Here is a 23978-nt window from a genome sequence, read left to right as displayed (position 1 = left end):
AAAAAAAAAAAAAAAAAAAAAAACAAAACAGTTCAAACCGTAAGAGACTCTTAAATACGGAGAACAAACTGAGAGTTGATGGGGGGTGGGGGGGGAGAGGAAAGCAGGTGATGGGCCTTGAGGAGGGCACCTGTTGGGATGAACACTGGGTGTTGTATGGAAACCAATTTGACAGTACATTTCATTAAAAAAAAAAAGAAGAAAGAAAGAAAAGACCCCGCAAGCTTGAACTAACTAAGGCCACCGAGAGGCAGAGACCAAGTCAGAGATGGTCCAGAGGCAGAGCTGCCAGATGGCAGGGAGAGCCTGGATATGAAGAAGATGGAGGAGAAAGAGGGGGATCGCAGGTGACAGAGGAGATGCGGTTTCCGGCATTCAGTGCACCAGGGCGGGTGTCCACAAACTCTTCCTGCGAAGGGCCAGGCGGTAAATAGCATGGGCTCCGTGGGCCATTCGGTCACCGTGAGATCTGCTTGACTGTGCTGCTGCAGTGCGTGGCTGTGATCCAATAAACCTTTTTCACAAAACAGGCAGTGGGCAGGATTTGGCCTACAGGCCAGAGGTTGCTGACCCACGGCTTAAGGAATACAGGGAAAGAAGGCCAATTTGAGGATGCAGTTCATGAGCTGAATTTCAGCAGGACATTTAAATAGAGAAGTTCAAGACAAAGATCAATCTGGAGATGAAGAGATGCCAGGACTAGAGACATAAAATTAAGGAGCACCCAGAGGGGGGTCAGTCTTGATCAAGCATCTTGATCTTAAGCCGAGACTCTTGATCTCGGCTCAGGTCACGATCTCCCGGTTCGTGAGTTTGAGCCTCGCGTCAGGCTCTGCCCTCACAGCATGGAGCCTGCTTGGGATTCTCTTTTCCTCTCTCTCTGCCCTTTCCCTGCTTGTGTGCGCTCCCTCTCTCTCTCGCTCTCTCTCTCTCTCCCAAAATAAATAAATAAACTTAAAAAAAAAAAAGACATCAAGTTGAAAGTCATCAGCCGTGGGGCGGTAGGTATGGGGATAGGACCAGGGATACGGTCTGAGAGGACAGAAGATGAGGCACACCTCCCAGTCCAAATACAGGGGCGGACATGCAATGGCACTTCAGATCACTGTGGCCCTGGAAAGGCAGGGACATTATAATCTAACCCCCCTTAACTCAAACTTTTTAAAAAAGAGGGCCCTATCTTAACTTCGGGTTCTCATTCCCTTTTCCAAAATAAATAACATTAAACTTTCAAATTCATAGATGAGAAAGAAAACTTCCCAGTGGCTAGAAAATAAGGCAGTGCTCCAGTGTTTTTTTCTTTTGAAATATTTTGCGCTCCAAAATTATATAATAGGGGGTATAGCTCAGGGGTAGAGCATCTGACTGCAAAATTATGTGACATATACGTAAAGCACAACGAATGATGATAAAGCAAACGTCCCATCCCCATCTCAAGAAAGCGTTCACTACCAAAACACCACAGTCCAACTTTTCATTCGGTAAGAATCAGTCTCGCAACCATAGGTCAGAGCAGGCAGCCCAAGGCCAGATAAAGCTTGCAGATATATTTCCTCTGGCCTACGTCCAGCGGTTTCTTTTCTTTTCCTTTTTCATTGCTGATACTTAAGTATCAATAAACTTCACGAAAAAATCAGCGTTCTGGAGTACCCTTAAAAGTGGGAAGGTGGGTGTTCCTGCACCCACATTCACCATGTCCACAGGTAGCTAGACTTGCCAAGAGCAAGCAAGCCCCTGCAATGAGCTAGTTTTGCTATTCCTCGCCTCTCTCTACTGCCTTACATCTACCTTCCCTTCGCTTATTAATTTTACCTGCCTAGCACTTGAGTCTGTGACTCCTAGTTACAGAACATCATTGTGAGGTTTCTAACTTTTTGGAGTAAGGGGGCATTACGTAGAGTAAAAGGCAAAAAACCAAAACAACAAAAAACCATCTCAGACTCTCTCAATAGGAGCATTACTACTGAGTAAACCAGCTCCATAACCCCTTATCCATCATTTTGAAATCTAAAAAACAAGGTTTTTTGGTAACTTATTTGGTAACAAAACTTGACCTGAACTAATATGAAGCCATTTACAATCTTTAAGTGTTCCATTTAGCATGAAGTACCTTTATATTTTCACTCTAGAAATATTAACATATTCAACAAAGGGCTGCTGACCCACACCATGGATTATACAGTAACAGCATATGTACATTTTTACTTTTCTAAAATCTGAAAAAGGGGCGCCTGGGTGGCTCCATCCGTTAAGCATCCGACTTCGCCTCAGGTCATGATCTCGCGGTCCGTGAGTTCGAGCCCCGCGTCAGGCCCTGTGGTGACAGCTCAGAGCCTGGAGCCTGTTTCAGATTCTGTGTCTCCCTCTCTCTGACCCTCCCCCGTTCATGCTCTGTCTCTGTCTCAAAAATCAATAAACGTTAAAAAAATATATATTTTTTAAATAAAATAAAATCTGAAAACGTCTGAATTCCAAAACTCATCTGGCTCCTAGGTTTTTGGAAAAAGGACCGTGGGCCTGTTGTACTTTTAACACCCACGTTTAAGAAAATAGACACACACAGCAGATAGGAGTGTAACAATATTTGTACATGGATCTATACTTGATTGATAACGATGGCACCTGCCTACATTTGAGAAAAAGAAACAGAATGATAAAGGCCAGACATCGCCAGTCCGACAAGACTGCGTGGTGTGCATACTGACTCTGGGACCCTATACCATATACCCATGTCAATCTCAGGGGCAGGGGGCTGCCGTGGACACACTGGGAACCACGACCACAGACATCATTTCCTATTAGAATAACATGCTGCTTTCACGTGTAAAACCAACGCCATAAGGCCACACATGACCACATCTGTTTAGGGTTCATTTTGGTTCAGTGAACCATGGACTTTCTTCACGCACCTATAAACAACCCTGTTTGATTTCACAGGAGGTAAAGTGGATGACCAGGCCACGGAAGCTCGGATTCAGAAGTCGCGGGGAGAACACATTCCTCTCCTCCTCTGCTCTATGCAGAGGCTGGACGGGATCCACTCAGACTGAAGCGAACCAAGCACAGCCACCTCCCCTGGAAAAGGCGGAGGAAGTCAGGGTGTAGAATAGGTGAGGGGTGGAGAATGTTACCGCTGATAGAGCGAGGACACGGTGTGCAGTTTGCGACGCCGAATACAGAAAGGGCCGTCTCGCGGAAGAGAGACGCAGGCGTCGTGGCACCAGAGGACTCCCCTGGGACTCACGGGCAGAGATGCCTTTGACTCGCGTTGCCCCTAACGCAACGGGCTACCTCGCGAGGCAGAGACTCCGCTGCTCCTGGAGGAGGTCGTTACAGACCTGTGAGCAGGGAGGGGTCCACAAGGAACATACCACAGCAGGACAAGCCAGGTAGGGACCAGGGCACACTGGACGGTCGATGCCCCACCCGGATAGGACAGCACCTACGCAGCTGCAGCTACGACGACGTGTCCTTGCACAAGGGTGCGATGCCAGGCTTCACTAGGTCTTGCAAGATTTGAGAAGCAGCAGGAAGCCCAGGTTTCCATATGAAAACTCCCAAGTGTTCAATGTGGGCCAATGATTGTCATTAATACTTCCACACATAAGAAATAGACCAAACAGAACGCATCTTCACCCTGCAGGCAAACATCACGGACCTTTGGTTTTCACGATTCACGTATCCAGAATCTCAAAGGACTCCACCAGGCTTTCCCAACCTCACCACTCTTGACATTTGGGACCAGATAATTCTGTGCGGCGAGGCTGTCCTGGGCGGTGTAGGCTGGTCAGCAGCATCCCCGGCCTGTGTCGCCAGATGCCAGGAGCACCCCACGCCCGAGCCAAGTCATGACAAAAACAAAAATGTCTCCGGCCATTGCCAAATGTCCCCCAGGGGGCCATCCCTGGCAGGAGCCCCTGGACAAGAGCAACATCCAACCCCTAGCTTCCAGGATTTTGTGGAAACGTCGTCACACAGAATTCTAACACGGGGTTTCTGAAACAAAGAGTTGCCTGTGTGAAGGAAGGACTCCTATCTGCTTTGGAAGCAGAACCCTGGTTTCTGATGAACAGCAGCACTCTTATTAACTAGCCCGATGACCTCTCTGAGTCCTCGCTTCCTCATCATTAAACCAGGAATAAATAACATCACCTCTGGGAGTTGCTGTGGAGAAGGCAGTGAGAGACTTGACTCAAAAGCATCTAGCCCAGCAAGTCAGCAAGCACCAAAGACATTTCATCCACACGAACCCTTCCCTGGCGGGCAGCTGGCCCAGTGTCTACAGTCGGAAACACACAGGGTCCAGAGTCACACCCTGGCCCCAAGTCCTGCCTCGGCCACTCGCTGGCCAGGCAGACAACGGCAGGTCATTTTTCTTCTTTCTAAACCAGAAATGATAACAAGCGTCAGTAGGTGAGACCAGGCCAGGTGGTTCGGTACAGCGCTTGGTAAACCAAACCAGGAGAGAAGTAGTGATGATTGCTACTCTCGGATCTCTGAAACGTTTCTGTAAAGGAAAGGACGAGCTCGTCGACAAATCCAAGAACTCAGAAGGTAGTAAAAGGAGGGTGGGGTGCAGGAGGAAAAAGAGAAAAATCACCACAGGAATCTCCACCTCCCCAACCTTTTACACAAGCAACTGCCCACTGGTGACCCACAGACCAACTCTGGCCACAGATGTATTTTGTTTAGTCCCATTCAGGGTCCTGGTGGTTGTTTTCAATTGGCATTAAATGCCACCTAATCTTTATGAAAATCCAGAAGGATTTGGGCCTTTCTCAACAACTCCAAAGGTCGGGCCCGACAGCGGGCCCAGATTCTCACGCGGCCCTTTGGTAAGACAGGCACCGTCGGGTCCCCCACGGCCCTCACCTGGTCTAAGTCGCTCTTATTTTTTTATTATTATTAGCCTGGCCCCCTGAGGCTTGGAGTTTGCAACCCTGACTTATCTAAAGGCTACTATCTAGGAGAACATTCAGGCCTCCAGGGAGAGCTTCAATCGTGGCAGAAACCTACACCCAAAGAGACACTCCCTTCCAGAGCCTCACCCACGTAGTCAACTCTGCTATTAGGCCCCCAGATTCCTGTCCTCCTGGACTCATCGACCTCACAACCAAACGCTCAGGTTCCTCACCTCGGTGCACCCCTTCCTCCACACCCTCCACGCCAACTGCCATCCGCAGCTACTGGATTCTCTGCGCCACGGATTTCCAAAAAGCTCTTTCTTTCCTTTTAGCAGGACTAGAAAAGACCACACTTCCTGCCTCCTGCTGGGAAGAACACCCCGGTTATCTTGCGGGGGAGGGGGCTCAGCACTCTCCCATTCTAGGCCCCTGTGGCGTGGGTGGGGCTGACTCCATTTCCATGTCCAGGCGAAGGCCACTGACCCCATCAGATACCTTCAGAGTCAATCCTGGGGCTCTGGCCACAGTGAAAGGTATTCTTTGTCCCTCTGGGACTTGAACTGAAGATGTTGGAAGCCGGGGGGTGGAGGGGTAGGGATGGGGGGGCGATTCCTGCTTAAAGACACAGCTTCCCTAAAGAGTGGAACCCCTGGATCCAGCCCCGGCTGCAATTATATTGCTTTTGGACTCTTTTCCTCACATAGGAGCCAATCAAATTCGCAGCTTGGCTCATAACAATTCCAGTTGGTTTGGTTTTGTGTGTTTTTTTCTTTTTTCGTCATTGAGACAGAGAGCGGGGAAGGGGCAGAGAGAGAAAATCCCAAGCAGGCTCCGCACCATTGGCACAGAGCTTGACGTGGGCGGGGCTTGATCCCAGGAACTGTGAGATCATGACCTGAGCTGAAATCAAGAGCAGGATATTCAGCCAACTGAGCCACCCAGGCGCCCCTCGAGGTGGGTTTACTGACAATCAAAAGAGACCTACGGGGCACCTGGGTGGCTCACTGGGTCAGGTGTCTGACTTCGGCTCAGGTCAGGATCTCTCGGTTCGTGGGTTTGAGGCCCGCGTCAGGCTCTGTGCTAACAGCTCGGAGCCTGGAGCCTGCTTCGAATTCTGTGTTTCCCTCTCTCTCTCTGCCTCTCCCCCGCTCATGTTCTGTCTACCCTTTCTCTCAAAAATAAATATTTAAAAAAAAAAATTTTTTTTTAATAAAAAAAAAGGGACCTACTCAATACAACAGAAGTTTGAAAGAAGTGTTGAAAGATAGAGGGGAAAGGCTCTGGTCAAATTTTCTCCTGTTTTTTTTGTTTTGTTGTGTTGTGTTACCTCTCTCCTTCCAGTAAGAGTAGAGTTTCCCTTAGTGTGTTCGCCATCCCTCTGTAAGGACTTACCTCATGGTGTATAATCATTTTTGCTTGCCTATCTCTTCCACAAGTCTGTGGAGCCCCTTCAGGGCAGAAGCCGCGTTTGTATTCACTTGGATTCTTTTCTACTTTCCACAACGGCACATAATTTGGGCTCGATAAGGGTCTCTTGAACGCGTGAGTCAACCATCGTAATTCTCTTCTTTGGGATACCCCACTCAAGAGACCACTGCATCGTCCTTGCGCCTGTGATACACAAACCATCTTCCGAAACAGACTCATGCACCCATTGTCCACAAACTGCATCATGAGAACTCACTTCTACCCATTACGAATTCTCCCACACGTCCATCCCACAGAACCTCACTGTGGGGTGACTCACGAGGTCCTCATTGTTCGGAAGAGAATATTTCCTCGCAAGACACCATTCAGAACTCTATGCATCCGTAACAGACACAATGGGCGAGCCACTCACACACAGAATATCACTCCTGGCTGCGGCGGGGGGGCGGGGGGACGGGGGGAGGTAACTTCTCTGCTTTCTAGCTTTCCTCTGGACCCCAATACCCCTCAAATCCCAATCCCGATGCCTACGCCAATAACACACAATTACAATTCTAGGCTCTCTCTCGCCTCCCTTTTTCCTCCCTAGTCCTTCGTAATTATTGACGTGGAAATAATACAAACTTGTCGAGGGAATCAACAGCAGTAAAGCCAAAGCTTCCCCAGTAAACAGTTTGGCTTTGGGAGCAGAAATGGCCACACCCCTAATAGCTCTGTAACAGCTGCTGCTTCCACTGGCATCTAGCAATAAAGATTTTCAAACAGAGTCAAAGGTCAGGGCCAGAATTACAATGCTAGCACGAATCACCATTTACTCTATCCAGCTTTCATTTTCCCATTCTTGGGCTCACACCACCGGAGCGATCTGGTAAGATCTAGATGTGTGCTAGATTGACAAATGTTTATGGAGAATCGACCATATGACAGGAGCCACAGCAGAGCTGGCCAAGGAAACAGAAAGACGGCAAGGACTCTCAAGGCGTTCAGTCTAATGGAGAATACTAACAAGTAAACAGGCCTTGCATTATAGAAAAACAGGTGCTATGCGGACGTATGTAAGTGGCCAGGAGAGGGACTTCCAATCCACAATGGAGCATCAGAGAAGGTCTTTTAGAGGCAGTGACCTTTGCCTGGACACCTAAAGAATGAGTAGGAGGCAGGTCTAGGGCAGGTGAGGTGAAAGGAGCTTTGGAGACTTCCAGGTAGAGGCTAACAGGGAAGAAGGCTCGGCGGCCTCTGGCAACCGAAAGGAGGCACATATGGCTGTAATTCGGCAGCGTGAAGGGAGAACCTGCTACAGAGGAAGCCGGAGCCAAAGAGACCCTGAGCGGCTTGATAGCTTGAAAATTCTCAGAACTTTGTGCAAACAGAGCAAACACCCCTTTCCTCATGAGATGTACAAACTGGCCAGAACGACAATGTGACAGATGTCTCTTCATAGTCACTAAATACTGATTTCACAATGCATGTTACTGAGAATGCTAAGGGAGGGGGGGGCGGGGGGGGGGACAAAACTCCTAAGGAGTTATCTTGTAACTCATTCACGGATGCCTGCTTGAAGCTTTGGGCCCCATGACTATTCCATCTGCCTTCCCCTTGGCACTCGTTATTTCTATCATTTTCCTACAAACGACAGAAAAGTAGGCACTGCTAGGCTCTAGGGACAGGGATCCACTCTGGAAACAGGATAAGTGCACACGAAGATAATAGGGTGGGAGTAGCAACGAAATTGAACAAAACTAAGCAAAAAGGTTAGGTGGGGAAATGAAACTGTAAAAAGCAAATATAGAAAGCTCAAGGGGAAGTAAAAGTATTTTCAGACACACACAGAAAAGAAGTGTCCCCACGTGCTTTGGCCAAACCAAACTCCCCCTTTTACTCAACTGTTGAAAACAAAGAAGAAGAAAAAGCGATGAAAAAGTCACACTTTCATACCCCTTCTCAGAATAAACAGTCAGCGGGGACAGGACAGCTCACTGCCCTGAAAGACCTTGAAAAACTTACCCTAGATAACACAGCACACGATAATGAACCTCCAGAGGCTCTCAAAACCACTACAAACTCTGGTCTCTTCTGTCATTTCATCATCGATAGTTTCCTGTCAAGCATTAAAGCGATACCAGAGAAACCTGGAGAAGGATTTGCTGCCCAATCCAAAGTGAGAAAAGCTGTTTTGAAAGCCCCCCCTCTTTTTGTTTTTCCATTTGCCCAAGGCGTTTCCACAATTCTTTCCTCCCGGTTCCGAATGTCTACAGGTCAAGAACTTGAGCAGTCCGGTCCATAGGGGCCACGGTTGGGAGACGGCACACCCTCCAAAGTGCCTCCAAGGGAGTCCTGAGTCTCCCTAAGCGGCTCCGATGGGCTCTGATCGCCCCTTACTTATTGACTGCCCTCAGGCACTTGGAGGTGGACGTTCGGTCGGCAGCGGCCGGGCGACCCGGAAAGGCTGAGAATGCCGCCCCCCAGAGCACCGCGCCCGCCCGGCCTCGGGCACACCGGTTACCGAGTTTTCGCCCAAGGCAAAGCCCCGAGAGAGGGGGGGAGGGCCGGGGAAAGCTTGGGTCCAGACCCCAGAGGACGATGCTCAGCGGGGCCGGGACAATGGGCGGCGGGGACCCGCGCGGGGGGCGTCCCGGGAGGCCGGGCCGCCCCGCTGTTCCCGGGGGCTCGGGCGGCGGCCCTGAGCTGGGCGACAGGCCGCGGTGTGGCGCAGCCCTCGTCCCTGGCCCGCAGCGGACCCGGCGCGGAGCGAGCGGGCGGGCGGCTGGGCCGGAGCGCGGGGCCCCGCGGGGGAGCCGGCCGTCCCGGCCCGGGCCACGACCCCGACCCCTGGTCCCTGGCCCGCGCGCTCAGGGCCGGCCCAGCGCGGCTCACTCACCTGCCGACGGTCTGGTTGGCCAGCTGCTTCATGCGGTTGAACTGCTTCTTCATGGCGGCGACAGCGACGGCCTGCAGGGCTCCGGCCGGGCAGCTCGGGGGACGGCCTGGCCTGGCTACATCGCTTCCCCCCGAGGTGGAGGAGGCGGCGGCGGCGGTGGCGGCGGCGACGGCGGCAGCGTCGGCGGCTCTGGGCCGGAGCTCCGCCCTCGCCGCGTCACTTCCAGCGGCGCCGCCCGCCTGGGGCGCGCGGGGCCGGGCTGGCAGAAGAGCGCCAGGCTAGGGCGCGGCGCGCGGCCTGGCCCCCGCCGCCCGGCCCTCTGCGCCCCTCACCCCCGGCGCCCCGCGTCACAGCGCCCCCGCGTTCTTGACTCCCAGGCCGGCTAGGCCGCGCACCGGTGGGAGGGGGCGGCAGGCGCCAGAGCGTGACCCCGCGGTCTTGGAGGCAGGGAACAGCCACACCAGGGCGTGGGACGCGCTGTCCCCGCAGGGCTGGCCCAGGGCGTTCCGGGAGGGGGGGGGGGGACGAGGGGGGGGGAGGAAGACGGGAAGGGGGTGGGGGTACGCAGGAGCCTCTGGATGCCCCCCTTAGGTTGTGCCTAGGCGTGGCTGTAGACATTTCTCTAAGCCCCTAGGTGGATGGGTGCGTGTCACTGTGTATGTTTTATGTCAATTAAAAGAAATCATTGCGTGGAAACCACAAACTACAGAGCCCTGTGTACTGTGATCTGACTTCGCGGGAAAGTCGAGGGCGAGGCTCATTTTCTGACCACATGTGCTCACAGGCACCTGGGGACCGCCAGGGATGGCCCCTGGGGCATTGGGGGGAGGGTAAGGGGTGGGAGGTCGTGGGGAGGGCTGACGTGGACCCTAGCAGCCCCGTGTGCGGTGTGGCGTTGCCTAGAAATGCCTGATTCTGTTTTGATTATTAGCCTGGCGCAGGCCTTCCTTCAGAGAAACTTAGTGGGATTGTCCGACTGCGCTGGACGCTTTTTGCAGAGCGGACCAGGTCAGTTCCGTGACCCGCAGCGATATCCTTTTCGTTTGGTGGCCTGGGCCATCCCCTAGAGCAAGTGGGTGGCAGTGTGGCTTCCTTCACTGACCGCATCTCTGAGGTCATCAAAGATGTGCGGATGGAGGGAACCGAAAAGGTGGGAGAAGGGCCTGACTCTGACCGAAAAGAGAGTGAAGGGAGTCAGGAAACCTTAAGATGGGAGAATCAGAGACTTAAACGTCTTTGTAGTCATCTGGAAGAGAAGTATGAAGCCTCGGAGCTTCAAATAAAGCGGCAGACTCTTAGCTACCGATACGAGCTACAACAGAAAGAGGCAGAAATGAAACTTCTTAAAGCGAGACAGATAGGGCTCAAGAACCAGTTGCTGAAGCTCCAATCAGCCCTTCGATCAACCACAGCGTCCCCTTCCTTGGGTTACGGTATCAACTACTTTGCTTCAGCTTCCCCGGGGGATGACCTGGACTTTGCTGACCTCATTTGGTCATAACAAGAAATAAGCAGACTGTCAAATCAAGTTTTAAGACTGGAGGCTGAAGTTAGCCACGGAAGCATTTTTCCCAGACTTCAGCACCGGGAGCGAATAGCGACGAGCAAAATGAAATCTACAAACTGCAGGTTACCATCAGGGAACTTGAACAGAATCGAAATGAGGCCATCGATGACCATCAACTTGAAAAGGCAGTACTGCAGAACGTCTATCAACAGACACTGGCAGAAATACGTCGCAGGTACCATCCAAAGGCAAAAGGCTATGAAAAAAGAATCAAAGAACTGGAAAATCTGTTAGAGAAGGACGACTCTGTACTCAGAGCAGCTGATGAGTCTGTCATTGAGGATATGCAAAACACCATTCAAGTGCTACAGACTGAAAAAGTGGAGTCTACCAGGAAAATTGAAGAACTTGAGGACACCGTAAAATACATCAATAACAAATTATCTTCGGTAGAAAGTGAGAGAGACGCTTTAAGGAGAGAATGGGACCGGGTAAATGAGGAAAAGAAAGAAAGGACTGAAGAATGTGAATCGCAGCCTTCCGCGTTGAGGCCAAGTGATACAGTGACGGAAAAGGAAAGAGTTCTTTCCGAGAGTACAGCAGTGGAAGAAGTGTCTGGACCGCGGCAAGTGCTGTCCGATGCGGAAAAGGAGATGACGCCACGGTGTAGCTTAACCCAGGGTGACAATCTCATTGGAGACGATCTGAAACTTGAAGGGCGAGTCTACGTTTTAGAACAAGAAAGCTCATCAGGTCAAGGACGGGAAGCACTTCAACTGGCACTTTGGAAAGTGAGCCATGAGCAGGAAGTGATTGAACGTACGGCTCCAGGAGGTGTGAATGTGGATTCAGAAGTAGAGCATTTCAGATGTAACTTGGAGGCCGACGGACAAAAATCCACTCAGGGTAGGACCGAGAAGGAACTCCCAACAGCAGAGCTGGGGCAGCTCGATGGACAGAAACAAACTACACGGCCCAGGGTTTTGATGAGAGGCCAGCTATCAGAACAACAAAATGAAGGCAACGGCATCAACGGCAAAGTGGAACACGATCTCAATGACGAAAAGGGAGCTTGTCCATTTGAAGATGAGCAGATGGACACAGCTGAAGAGTTAGATGCGCAAAACGAAGAATCACCTCAAAGTCAATCGGCTGTTAATGATTTGCATCGGTCAGATCCGTCGCAAATACGTAATTTAAACATCCCGAAGGAGAACGCTGAACTTAAGGAAGATATTAAACAAGAGGAGGAGGAATCTGCTAGAGCTGAGAAGGAGCCAGCACCGTCTCTGAATCAAGACTCTGACAATACTGTTGAAGATGACTCACTTAAGGGGAGGGAAACGACGGTTAGAAAGTTGCAGCAAAGCCTTTCAGAAATGGAAGAGCTGAATGGCAATTTAAAGAAAGCTGCTTGCAACCTCAAGGTGGAAAATGGAAAGTTGGTTTTGGAGCTTGAAGATGTAAGACGTCGGCTGGAAGAAACTACTGTCTGTAACCATAAGAATTCTCTGGAAAAAAAATCTATTACACGGGCCTTAAAAATAGAAAAAGGACAGTTAATAGTAAAATTGTGCCGGGCTGAAAAGAAGCTGTTGGAGAAAACAGCCAAGTATGAGCAAGCTATTAAAGAACTGACCAACACGTATAAGTTGTCTAAGTCGTCCTCCCAGTTAGAGCAGGAGTGTTTAATTCAACGCAGTCAAGAGAAAGACGATGAAATACTACAACTCAAAAAGAGTGTTGAGCAGATGGATGCCGACCATAGAGAAACTAAGGAAATGCTCTCCTCTGCTTTGGAGGAGCATAAGCGATTGACACGACTTATTAAAGAGAAAGAAATCTGTATCGAAAAACTTGAAAGAAGGCCAGAGCTCCAGGAGCTATTAGAGAAGTACGGCCAAGTCTTAAGAGAAAACGAAATTTTACAGCAAACCGTGGAGGAGCAAGACATTTGTCTTGCATCCACGAGAGAAGAGAATGAATTTCTGCAAGACGAACTGGAGTGTCTGCGAGAAGACAGCCAAACTGTACCTGTGGTCGACCCGCAAACGCAAGACCGTATCATGGAACTGGAATGCGAGGTGTATCAGCTGAATGCAGAAAGAGTTTGTCTGGAAGACGAAATCAAACAACAACAAAACATCATTGAGGATCAACGCCAGGGTAAGCTGCAATGGCTTCGTGCTTTACAAGACCAGAAACGGAAGATAGATGATCTCACACGCCAGCATGAGCAAATGAACATTAAACACGCTCAGCTCCTTTCAGCGAAAGATGAGGAGATTAAGATTTTGCAGGACACAATAGAGGAAATGAAAACCCAGATCCTTAAAAAACCCAGCACATTCCTACAAAACATTCTGACTTTTTTCAAGTAACAACGATTCAGCATCTTCCTGTAGAAACACGGAAGTGAAAAGCATGATTCATCTAAAGCTGAAACTGAAAGATTAAGTAAAAGGAACAAAAGGACAAGAATTGGAGACTAAAAATAATAAAAAAAAACATAACAAAAAAAGAATTGGAGATTAAACTCCTCACTGAAAAGAACATCTCATTAACTGAACAGATTGATCACCTATCCAAAGATGAGACTGGTAAACTCACTCAGATTATCCGGCAAAAAGATTTGGAGATAGAGGACCGCCCCAGCAGGACATCTGTGGCTTCCTACAACCAGAATGTGGCAAACCTTCAGCAGCCATTGCAAGGTATGCTTTGGAAAGAGAACAAGTATTAGCTGCCTTCCAGGAGAACTAGGGAAAACAGCAATCTGAACAGAGAGTATCACAAAATGACAGAATTGTTGCCAAAGAAGCATATCTCATGAAGCTGTAAGATGAAAAGATTCACTAGAATTGAGTCTAGCGACCAGGACGTGTTTAGAGAAACGATTCAGAATTTATCGCACGTTATTCAAGAAAAAGACACTGAAGTGGATGCATTAAGGCAGAAATGTCAGGCTTTATTGGCAATTTTGCAAACATCCGGCACTGCTGATGAGGTTACAGGTGTTAATATCGATGGGGTCAAGGAGCTTCTACAGGAACGGGACAGATTAAAACAGCAGGTTAAGATCATGGAAGAATGGAAAGAGCACCTGATGACTTCGGTACGAAATACGAAGCGGGAGTCACCCCAGCTTCAGAAACATCTTCAACAACTTCAGCCGAGGGTTCTAACTCACAGTGACAATAATCCTAAACTACAGATGACCTGTATTGGGCTGGTCCAGAGTCACGAAGGAAACGAAATCAAACTAAAAAAATTCAGAGACAGGACTGACACAAATTCAGCTTAGCATCGCAGAGCTTTGCAATGGCAAGGATCTGCTTTTAGGGAAATTCGCCATCATTTCGTTCCAGCCCTCCACCGAATCATCCGAGTCAGCAGGCAGGCTCTCTTAAGGCAATTAAGTCTGACGTATCGAGTGAGTCTTCTCCATTGCTCCATTAAGAGGGAGAAGAGCTAAGAAAATCAATGCAGGAAAAAAGATGCCACAGTGAGAACCCTCCAGGACGATAACCAGAGATTGTCTGATTCGACTGCTGCCCCTTCAGAACTGGAAAGAAAACAACACGAACACCCCGATTCAGAGATCAAGCAGCTCAAGGAGAAGCGAGATGTTTTACCAAACTTACTTCAGGAAAAACAGCTCCTGTTTTCCCAAAGCAGAAAAAGTGATGAGTTGCTTCCCCTGAACGAGAATTTCACCGGCGAAGTGGGTGAAAAGGAACTTTTGAGGCAGGCAGTAACCAATCTGAAAGAGAGAATATCAAATTTTGAAATGGACGTGTGTAAACGAAAACAGGACAATGAAACAAGAGTGGAAACATCTAGAGAACGGGAGACACAAAATCAAGCACTACCAGAGACAAATACGCAGCTTTTAATGGTGCAGAGAGAGGAAGAATCCTAGCGTGCTCCAACGAAAGAGAAGGTGCTTGCTTTGAAAGGGCTATTGAAAGACAAAGAACAGGGCAAGACGGGGCAATTACATCAGCTTGTAAATGCAGTTACATCAATTCAGGACAAGACAGCGACGTTCCAGCGGGAAGAGAGATGAAGTCACGTGGGCCCCGAAACAAAGAAATGGAAACCTGTGCCCTCCAGAATGAGATCCAACATCCACGTGAAAAAGAATGACACCTAAAGCAGGAGCTGGAGAGATCACAGCGCCACGCTTTGGGATCCGAAGATTCTCGTAAGCGCGGTACTTTGGCCGCAGAATACAGAGCGGCTAAACTAAGAAAGACCATGGTATCGGAGGAGAAGCTAGTTTTGTCTTCCAACGCAATGGACAATGCGAGCCATCGAGCCAGTCTGCAGATAGCGTCACCGCAGGAGCAATTACACGGGGTCAGCAGGCAAAAAGATGAAAGCGTATTCTGGCTTTCTGCCTCCCAGGAACAAGAAAAGCAGCACGTTGGAGCACTAGCTAAGCTAAAGCTGGAAGCAGCCCAATGGATGGAAAAAGCGGACACCCTACAAGGAAAACTGATGTCATTGCAGGGACGATTAAACGAAGTGGATGCTGTCTTGGATCTGAAGGAAGACCAAATTGAAGAATTCAAAACGCAAAATGAGATCCAACAGGAAATACCGGATGATGCGCAGAAGAAATTAATGAACTCACTGACGCCGAGAGGTGGATAGAATCCTGATAAGGAAACTCTTAACTGGATATGTTCAAGCACAGGAACACGAACGTCGTGAAGTTTTATGGCTGATGGGATGCACCCTGGGTATCAAAGAGGAAGAAATGAGGAACAAGGTGGTGTCACCGGATGGATGACTGGGTGGTTTGGACCCAAAGGTGCCCCCAACACACCTGTGAAATCGAATCACCAATCCATGCCCGATAATTCTTTTCCAGGACTTTTTGTAAAATTTCTAAAAACCGAACCTCAGTTAGCTTTTCCACCACCCAAGCTCCCTGCTCATGACATGAAGCCTCCAGATTCAGCAGGAAGGAAAGCACTGGCTTTAGAAAAAGTACCACCATGTCTTAAAACTACCCTTGGATCCACACCCAGAAAAACAGATGGGATTTCCCAAGCCACGGCCACTGCTGTGTCTCTTATTAACCCACCTGGACCGGAAACGGATGGGTGTGGGCATCATCTTCTAAATGCTGTGACTGACACTTTACCCATGTACAACACCATTAATACTGTCACCTGGGAAGAGGACTGACCTGGCAAAAGACCTTTCAAAGCAATACAGGATTCTTAAGCCAGAGAGGAGACAGTACTTGAAAGAAACCAAGTCACTATGTGTGTGTACCTTATCACAAAATGGCCTTTTGCGAAATGCAATATATTTATAGTTTTGGTTTAAGTTAAATAAAAATTTCTTAATATTTGAAAAGACTGTCTTTTAATGACAGCAGAGGTATTCACTAAACTGAAAACAGTGGCTACGTATGGGGCACCTGGGTGGCTCAGTCAGTTGAGCATCCGGCTTCGGCTCAGGTCATGATCTCGCGGTCCGTGAGTTCGAGCCCCACGGCGGGCTCTGTGCTGACGGCTCGGAGCCTGGAGGTGCTTGGGATTCTGTGTCCCCCTCTCTCTCCACCCCACCCCTGCTTGTGCTCTCTCTCTGTCTTTCAAAAATGAATAAACATAAAAAAAAATTTAGGGGCGCCTGGGTGGCTCCGTCGGTTGAGCATCCAACTTGGGCTCAGGTCATGACCTCGCAGTTTGTGAGTTTGAGCCCCGCGTCGGGCTCTGTGCAGACAGCTGGAAGCCTGGAGCCTGCTTCAGATCCTGTGTCTCCCTCTCTCTCTGCCCCTTCCCCGCTCATGCTCTGTCCCTGTCTCTCAAAAATGAGTAAACATTAAAAAAAAATTTTTTTAATTTAAAAAAACAGTGGCTACTTCTTTGTTTTTCAATAATTTTTTTATGTTTATTTTTCTTGTTTGAGAGTGAAAATGGGGGACGGGCAGAGAGAGAGAGAGAGAGAGAGGGAGAAAGAGGACCTGAAGCAGGTTCTGCGCTGACACAGGCGGGCCTTGAACTCCAGAGCTGAGACGTCACGAGCCACAAGATCACAAGGCACGAGACCACAACCTGAGCCAAAGTCAGATGCTTACACTGACCGAGCCACCGAGGCACCCCAAAACAGTGGTTACTTCTGACCAGGGTAGACACTGGTGGGTTTGGAGGCTGTGGCCAAAGGAAGACACATACGTATATTTGTCTACATGGGAGGAGAGTATTCTCCAACCGCTTTGTTTGGGTGGAGGCCCACTCCATGTGGTCTGATTTACAAGTAACAGCATAAATGGGCTGAAGTAAAATTTATCAACAAGGAATATGTTGCCTCCAGAACCCAAAAAATACGGAAAGATTTGAGACTTGTATGTCCTCAACAAACGTGTCCAACAAATGTCCTCACGGTAGGATGTCAGACATGCGATGTCATACCTGTGCTCCCAGAGAAAGATGGGTTAAGTTAACATCCCGCCTGCAAAGATGACATGTGATAGCAGAAGGGTTTGGGTGCCCTGTGCATAACAAGGTAAAACATGTCCCCTTCAAGGTCAAGGGAAAGGTGGCTGAGAGGACATTGAAATCGGCGCTGAACAGAACCTATTAGCCAAATCTATAAGAAAGAGCAAAATATTTACCGTCTTTAAATTTGTTGGGATCCCAGGTGTTTTAAGGCTACCAGGGTTTATACTGATTTTTTTTTCTAAGAGAGAGTGCAAGGGGGGGAAAGGGGCAGAGGGAGGGAGACTGAATCTTAAGCAGGCTCCACCCTCAGCACAGGGCTCAATCCCAGGACCCTGGAATCATGACCTGAGCCCAAATCAAGAGTCAGACGCTCAACCGACTGAGCCACCCCGGCACCCCTCACCTGATCCCCGTGGACTGAAAACTCCCCATAATAAACTCAGGCTGTTATAGAAGAAAAAAATACTGGAGAGACACAACCACAAATGTCTTCTTCAGCCTCTCTCGGGGAAGTTTCATGATTAATGCCTGCTTTTTGCTCCCAATATTAATGTCCACAGGGGTTTTAAATGTCAGTTCGTCATTGTCAGAAGATGCAGACTAGGTGGTGAACTTTCTCTGATATTGTCTCATGACGTTGTTCATGACAACCGCGGTGTAGCCTCCTATTTGGAGGCACCACACAGCCTGAGATGGCTAAGCTTGCCGCTTCTAGCCTCCACTCCTCAGTCATAAAGGTCTAGCTCTTCAACCAGGAACTTCAATGAAATGAATTGGCCCTGCCTGCAGGAACCCCAGCGGAGGTCCTCGGTGAAAAATGACAAAGTCCTCTGAATCGCGAGCTTTTTCTGAATCAAAGGCTCAGCAAAGAACACTCTGCTTGTCAAACGACACAGGTGTACCAGGATATCTGTCTCCACCCTCTTCCCCTTACCCTGAGCCTTACCGTCCGCACCTACGGGATTGACACCTTGTACTACTCGCCAATGACACTTTCTACTTATGACACCCGTGGAATGTGTACACGGCCAAGCTGGGAGACTATGCTTATTCAGTGTTTTGCATTTACCCTCTTGGCAGAGCACGACTCAGAGAAAGTGGTGTAATCCATCTCATCATAACTCCCCCTGGCAAGCCTTCCTAACCTCGGCCTTCCCCACTGTCATTTCTACCTTGGGTACCAATGAGCTCTTATCCCTCCAATGACTACTAAGCAAGCTTTTGATATATGATTTTGCCCCAAGATATGTGCACTGAGGTTCTGTTGTTATTTTGCGCGCACGCGCGCGTGTGTGTGTGTGTTTGCGTGGTCCATGGTTCTTACAGTTTGAGTATGTCCGTTCAGTGCTCCTGACAGATACAGAAATGGAACATACAAACACACTACTTACCTAGAAAATGTTTTAGAAGGCCAGTATAAAATATATGTAACGAATGTCTTCGCTATGTGTAATAATGAAACACAGGTGAACCACCCCAACTTGAGAAATTATTGAAGGGCCTAAGTAACCCTTCCCTTCCAGTGTTGTATCCTCTCCACTCTCTAAAGGTCACAAGTGTGGTGATTCCTGTCTCCCTCCCTCCCCCCGCCATTCCTTTATTTTTCTGTAGAGTGTTTTATCATATATATGTGTGTATCTCTTAACATCCGTTTTGCTTGGTTTGGACTTTATAAAAGTGTTACATCCCTTCTTTCACTGAATATTATGTCCTTAAATTCAGCCAGTGATGCTTGTAACTGGCAGCTCTGGTGCATTTACACTGCAACATAGTTTTCCATTGTACCAGTTTCCCCACACGTTCCTTCCTCCGCATTTGAAAGGCGATTATGTGCGCAAAGCCCTTACTTAGCACAGCTCCTGGCGCAGAGTCAGCACTCGGTGAACATTTGTTCAATTGTCGAATGAGACTGAGCCCCGACTAACTGCAACACGAACACTTGTTTCCTGCAGCTGGACTCTCTGCCCTTCGACCCAAAGCTGAGCATCCTGCTAGCTCTCCCGCCCTGCGTGAATCACAGTTATAAAATTTTCTGACCAGCAATAAGAAACCCAAAGCCTGGGGTACCTGGGTGGCTTAGTGGGTTAAGCGACCGCCTCCTGATTTCAGTTGGGGTCGTGATCTCACAGTGGCGAGATGGAGCCTAGCGTCAGGCTCTGCGCTGCGCATACAGCTTGTTGCAGATTTTCTCTCTCCTTCCCGTGACCTTCCCACTTGTCTTCTCTCTCTTTCTCGCTCTCTCGCTCATAGATAAACACACACACACACACACACACACACACACACACACACACACACACACAAATGAGTAAATGAATAAATAAGTAAATAAATAAATGAATGAATACCCAATGCACTCCCAGCGCACCCACGACCACAATTCCCAGAAAGCATTGCGGTGCTCTCGTTTTGCGTCCACTTGTTTCCTTCCCCTCCTCAGCCTACTTCCGGGTGGTGTGGGCGGGACCAATAGAGCTATCCAATGAGCCGTTCCGCGGGCCAAGGGGGCGGAGAAATTGTCCAATGAGCGTCTGGGCAGAGGCGCCAATGAGCGGGAAGGTTGCTGGGGGAGCTGACGTGAGCGACGTCACTGAGCCGCGCCCGCTGAGGCCGCTGGAGCCCAGCCCCTGTCTCCAGCCTTCTCGGAGGCTCGCTCCTTTCCAGGGCGTTTGTGGAGCTCGCTTCCATGTCCCCGGTGGGCACGGCACCCCGGAACCTCCACGCCCATGGCCGCTAGCCTGAGGAGGCCCTCTTTCTCCGCCTGTTCTTCCTCCTCCGCAGACCCAGACGACGAGGGGGTGCGCGGCACTTGCGAAGATGCTTCTATATGCAAGAGGTGCCTGCCGGCGCGGGCTTAGGGGCCAGCGTCCCTGGGGGGCTGGGGCCTAGGTGGGAGGCGGGCCTGTGATGCCAGCGTATTAGGAACATCCTGGTGCGCCGGAAGGTAACCGTCAATTTCGGGCGACCCTGGTTTCACACCTGTGAAGTGCACAGAGCAGCGGTTCATTTATTTAACTGGTAATTGTCTCACTCTGCCGTGTGTCAGGCCTGGGGAGAGCGTGACTGGGAATCCGGCCCTAAACCAGGCACACGGGGTCTTGTGGCCTTCGTGAGGCTCAAGTCTTCCTGGGAGACAGACTGCACTTCACAGACAGTGAAGCAAATAATTCTAGTCTTGAGGACTTAGAAGTGCAAGTTCTTCCTATTTAATAGGTTACGTTTCATTGGGGGTTGTTACGATCCCCATCGTGCCCCTGAAACTCAGGCCAATCGAGATGGGGGGGCGGGGGGGGGGGGGAATGGCCTGCCGGGGCCCCATAATGTTGCTGTGCAGAGCCAGCATTTTCCAGAGCTCTTGCCTCTATGCCACAGGGGTCTACATACTTGGGGGTGTAGTGAGGGCAGTATCGTGAGCACAGACATGTATCACACACCTGGAAGCACGGGGCTCGAGTGTACTTTATTCATTCGTTCCACAGAAATTATTGAGCGTATCCGTTGTGCCAAAGCCTTCTTTTTTGAATGGTTGGTGGGTATTCAGTTATTGGGAACACATGATGAAAGGACTGACGTGGCGTCTGAGGGCAGCACCATCTCCTCGGAAAAGACAGGAAGCAAATAATTCCCTGTGAAATACATAATTACGGTTTTGTGTTGAGTGCTGAGAAATACAGCATGCCATTCGAGTTTGTCATTGAGGCAATAACGTTGAAGCTGAGATCACAAGGCTGAATGCAAAACGGGGATATAGGAGGGTGTTGGGGCAGAGCAGGGGAGTGCGAACTGTTAAAGGAATGGATAGAATGCCCTTGAAGCTGGGGCCACTAGGGAATGGAGGTGGGGAATGCCAAGGTTTTGGGTTAAGGCTCGCGCTTTTTGTAGGTTCTTGGAGACTAAGCATAGTGATTTAAAACATGGACCTTGGGGCCGGGCTCTGTCAAGCTGATCCTAGCTCTGCCACTAAACCATTCTGCATCAAGTTTTTTGATCGGGCTCTGCTGCTGATGCTGCGTCTCTCTCTCTTTCTGCCCCTCTCCTGCTCATGCTGTGTCTCTTTCTCTCAAAAAATAAATAAATGTTAAAAAAAAAAATTAAGAAAGAAAGAAAGAAAGAAACCACAGATGCTCATGTCCTACTCTAGACTCACGGAATCAGAATCTGCTGGGATAGGTCCTGGGCTGTAAAGACTGGGTGTGTTTGCCATCTGGGCGCATTTCATTGAAGCTTCTTTTGCACTGGCCTTTCCCTCATCTGAAAAAAACACGCAAAAAGATTTTAGAATTCTTAAGTTAGTGTTTTAAGACATGTTGTAGGTCTCTCTCCTTCAAGTTCTGTGATATCTTCACCGTAATGTGTTAAACCCTTCAATCTTGTCAAAAGATCACGTTATTAAATAGGGATTCCTTGCATGAACCGTGGGCTGTCTGTCGTCTGAGTTTTGAAGTGGGGGGATAACAATGGTAACCCACCTTCGGGATGTAAGGATTCAATGAGATCACAGACACAAGACAGTTAGCACAGGATCTGGCACAGCGTGAAGCCTTCAATAAATTGTTACTACTGGTTTTGATTTCCCTCCATTCCGAACACTGTTTGGTTGAAGTTACTGAATATGTCATACCTGTGGATCAGGCTGGTTCCCCCCGCCTTAGGTTACGGCCATAAAAGCCCTAATTTAACACAGGAGCCAGTTAGCTTCCCAGGACTCGTGCGGTTCTGTTACTTCTCTTGCAGGTTGTTCCCTCCTTCCTTTCAGAGCCCTCCCGGGGATAGTAGTGACGTGAACGGTGTCAGACGGCTGTCGGCAGGATTAAATGTGGCGCGCTCCCCACAGTGCCTGGCACGTGGCAGGTGTCGAAGACTGGTGGTTATTATCAGCACTGTCCCAGTCGTCATCGTCAGTGCCGTGACCATCAGCATGGGCCTGTGCTCTCAGTCCTGCGGTCCTACAGCGAGAACTCTTCTGAGCGGACATTCTGGGCTTATGCTTAAAAATTCCATGGGATTCCGCAAGTATTTTTCCAGCACTTACTGTGATCGCTAACTCTCGCCACTACCCATCTCCCCTCTCCTTGTCTTCTCAGTCCTGTGCTGCCCTCCCAAGGCAGTTCCCTCTGTTGTTTACCCCTGACCCCCTCTCCCCAGACCCTCCCTGTGTCCCGGGAAATTCCCACTCCTTAATCGCCAGCCTCGTCTCTTTCCTCAGCCTCTCCTTAGCCATCTCTTCCCTCTCTTTGCTTTGACCCTGGTCCTTCCCCGGGGATATCCTTTTTTGAAGTCCTCTCAGATGGTGCCTCTGTTTTCTCATACCCCGGGGTATGAGATTTCAGGATCGGGGGTGCAAGATTTGTGTCCTTGTTCTTTGACCCCCCCCCCCAACCCCCCGTTTCCTTGAGATCCATGGTCCCCAGGCGGAGCATCCTCTCTTCCTCCTCATTACTGTTTTCTCCTGGTTATTCACCTGATTCGTGGACGCCTTGGGTGCCTGGCCCACAGTCCTCCTGTCTGTCTTGACCTTCTTGCCATCAGCCCAGTCGGCTTCACTGTGCGTGTGGAGGACCCAGGCTACACACAGGGCACTCATTTTCTGGAACGCCTCGTCTGTAGCGATCACCTCTTCTCATCCATGTCTGTCACCATCGCCGCGGTGGCACCCTGCATTTCCGCCCTGGTGCCGCACCACCTGATGCGTGAGCAGCGCGGCCCCTCTCGACCCCGATCTCTGCTTTCCACCTTGCTTGGTCAGTTATTTCTGCTATGTCCTCAGGGTGTTTTTCCTTAGGACCTGAGGGTTTGTTTTTTTTTTTTTTTTCTGTCCTTTAGATGCCACTCTAGGCTGGTATCTCTGAGTAGAGCTTAGAGTTTCCCCTGAGATGGCCCCCTGAGAAGGACAATGGTGGGGACAGACTTGTAGGAGGTGAGGGAGGGAGCCCTGTGGATGTCTCTGGAAACGGTGTCCCAGGCAGAGAGCAGGGAGGGTAGGAAGGCCCATGGAGGGAGCAGGCCTGACTTGTTCCAGGAAGGACCAGGCCAGCATGAGGGAGAAGGAGGTGGGCTGAAGGGGTCTTAGGGACTTGTGGTGGTGTCCAATGGAGAATTTTGACCCAAAGAACGAGGTGACCTGACTTGGGTTTTAATGGGATCATTCTGGCTTCTCTGTTGAGAGCAGCCTGTAGGGAGCAAGGACGGAAGCAGGGAGATCAGTTAATAGGCTGATGGAATATTCCAAGACAGAGGCGCTGATGTCTTGGGTCAGGATGGTAGCACCGGAAGGGCTGAGAATCGACCAGATTCTGGGTACGTTTTGAAGGAGGAGGTGATGGGATGTGTTGACAGATTGGATGTGGGTGAGGCCAGTGAGTGAAAGAAGAAGCCAAGCCCTCTGGCTCATCTCAGATGCGACTCCCACCAGGAGGCCCCTGACACCTGCAGACCAGGCCCAGCCCCTTCCGTGTTCTCTGTGCGTGTCCTTGGCGGTAGTCAGTCCAGCTGCGGCGTAGGCAGGCGTAGTGTTGAACGTTTGTCTGCCCCCGCAAGAAGAAAGGTGCAGGGAATGACCGTGTCTGCCTTAGCCACGTGCCTGCTAGACCCATTTCTCAGGCGGCCAAGTGACGAGGAACTGAACGCCGATGCTCAGGGTTGCACTTCCTGATGAGGTCTCAACATTCTGCTGTTCTGTTTCCCTGGATTTGAGTGGTCTGTCTGTTTTAGAAGCCAGGCCCGGGGCTGTAAGACTGAAATCCTGTTGTAAAAATTACAGAAGTCAATCTGATTTCCACCGAATCCAAAAATGTCCCCCT

The 23978-nt window shown here is 49.7% G+C and overlaps 3 protein-coding genes and 1 long non-coding RNA gene across 7 annotated transcripts in view; 2 read left to right on the top strand and 2 right to left on the bottom strand.

Annotated features, from left to right (window-relative positions):
• ARHGAP17 (Rho GTPase activating protein 17) overlaps positions 1-23978 on the bottom strand; it is a 134148-nt gene that overhangs the window by 77970 nt on the left and 32200 nt on the right. For 2 of the 3 annotated variants that reach the window (XM_042921942.1, XM_042921945.1), the window contains exon 1: positions 9211-9380. The exons of the other annotated variant lie outside the window; for it this stretch is intronic. In XM_042921942.1, coding sequence (XP_042777876.1) covers positions 9211-9263 — 53 coding nt within the window. In that variant the 5' untranslated portion in view covers positions 9264-9380. Of the gene's footprint in view, positions 1-9210; positions 9381-23978 lie in introns of those variants that run through there. 3 annotated transcript variants of the gene reach the window in all.
• On the bottom strand, positions 4181-7765 carry LOC122209779. Its single transcript, XR_006197749.1, has 2 exons — positions 6297-7765; positions 4181-5270 (listed from the first exon to the last, which is right to left on the bottom strand). It is a non-coding gene; the product is annotated as an uncharacterized LOC122209779 (long non-coding RNA).
• On the top strand, positions 9262-13516 carry LOC122210308 (thyroid receptor-interacting protein 11-like). Its single transcript, XM_042922932.1, has 3 exons — positions 9262-9487; positions 10278-10360; positions 10786-13516. Exons 1-3 carry the CDS (start codon positions 9262-9264, stop codon positions 13096-13098), a joined length of 2622 nt encoding a protein of 873 aa, XP_042778866.1. The 3' UTR covers positions 13099-13516.
• LCMT1 (leucine carboxyl methyltransferase 1) overlaps positions 19761-23978 on the top strand; it is a 41441-nt gene continuing 37223 nt past the window's right edge. The window contains exon 1 of one of the 2 annotated variants that reach the window (XM_042921946.1): positions 19761-20014. In XM_042921946.1, coding sequence (XP_042777880.1) covers positions 19905-20014 — 110 coding nt within the window. In that variant the 5' untranslated portion in view covers positions 19761-19904. The remainder of the gene's footprint in view (positions 20015-23978) is intronic. The other variant, XM_042921948.1, reaches the window with a different exon arrangement.

This window comes from Panthera leo, chromosome E3, assembly GCF_018350215.1.
Source record: "Panthera leo isolate Ple1 chromosome E3, P.leo_Ple1_pat1.1, whole genome shotgun sequence".
Classification (NCBI taxonomy): Eukaryota; Metazoa; Chordata; class Mammalia; order Carnivora; family Felidae; genus Panthera; species Panthera leo.
The sequence above is the reverse complement of the archived record's forward strand: the minus strand, read 5'-3'. Positions and strand labels throughout refer to the sequence as shown.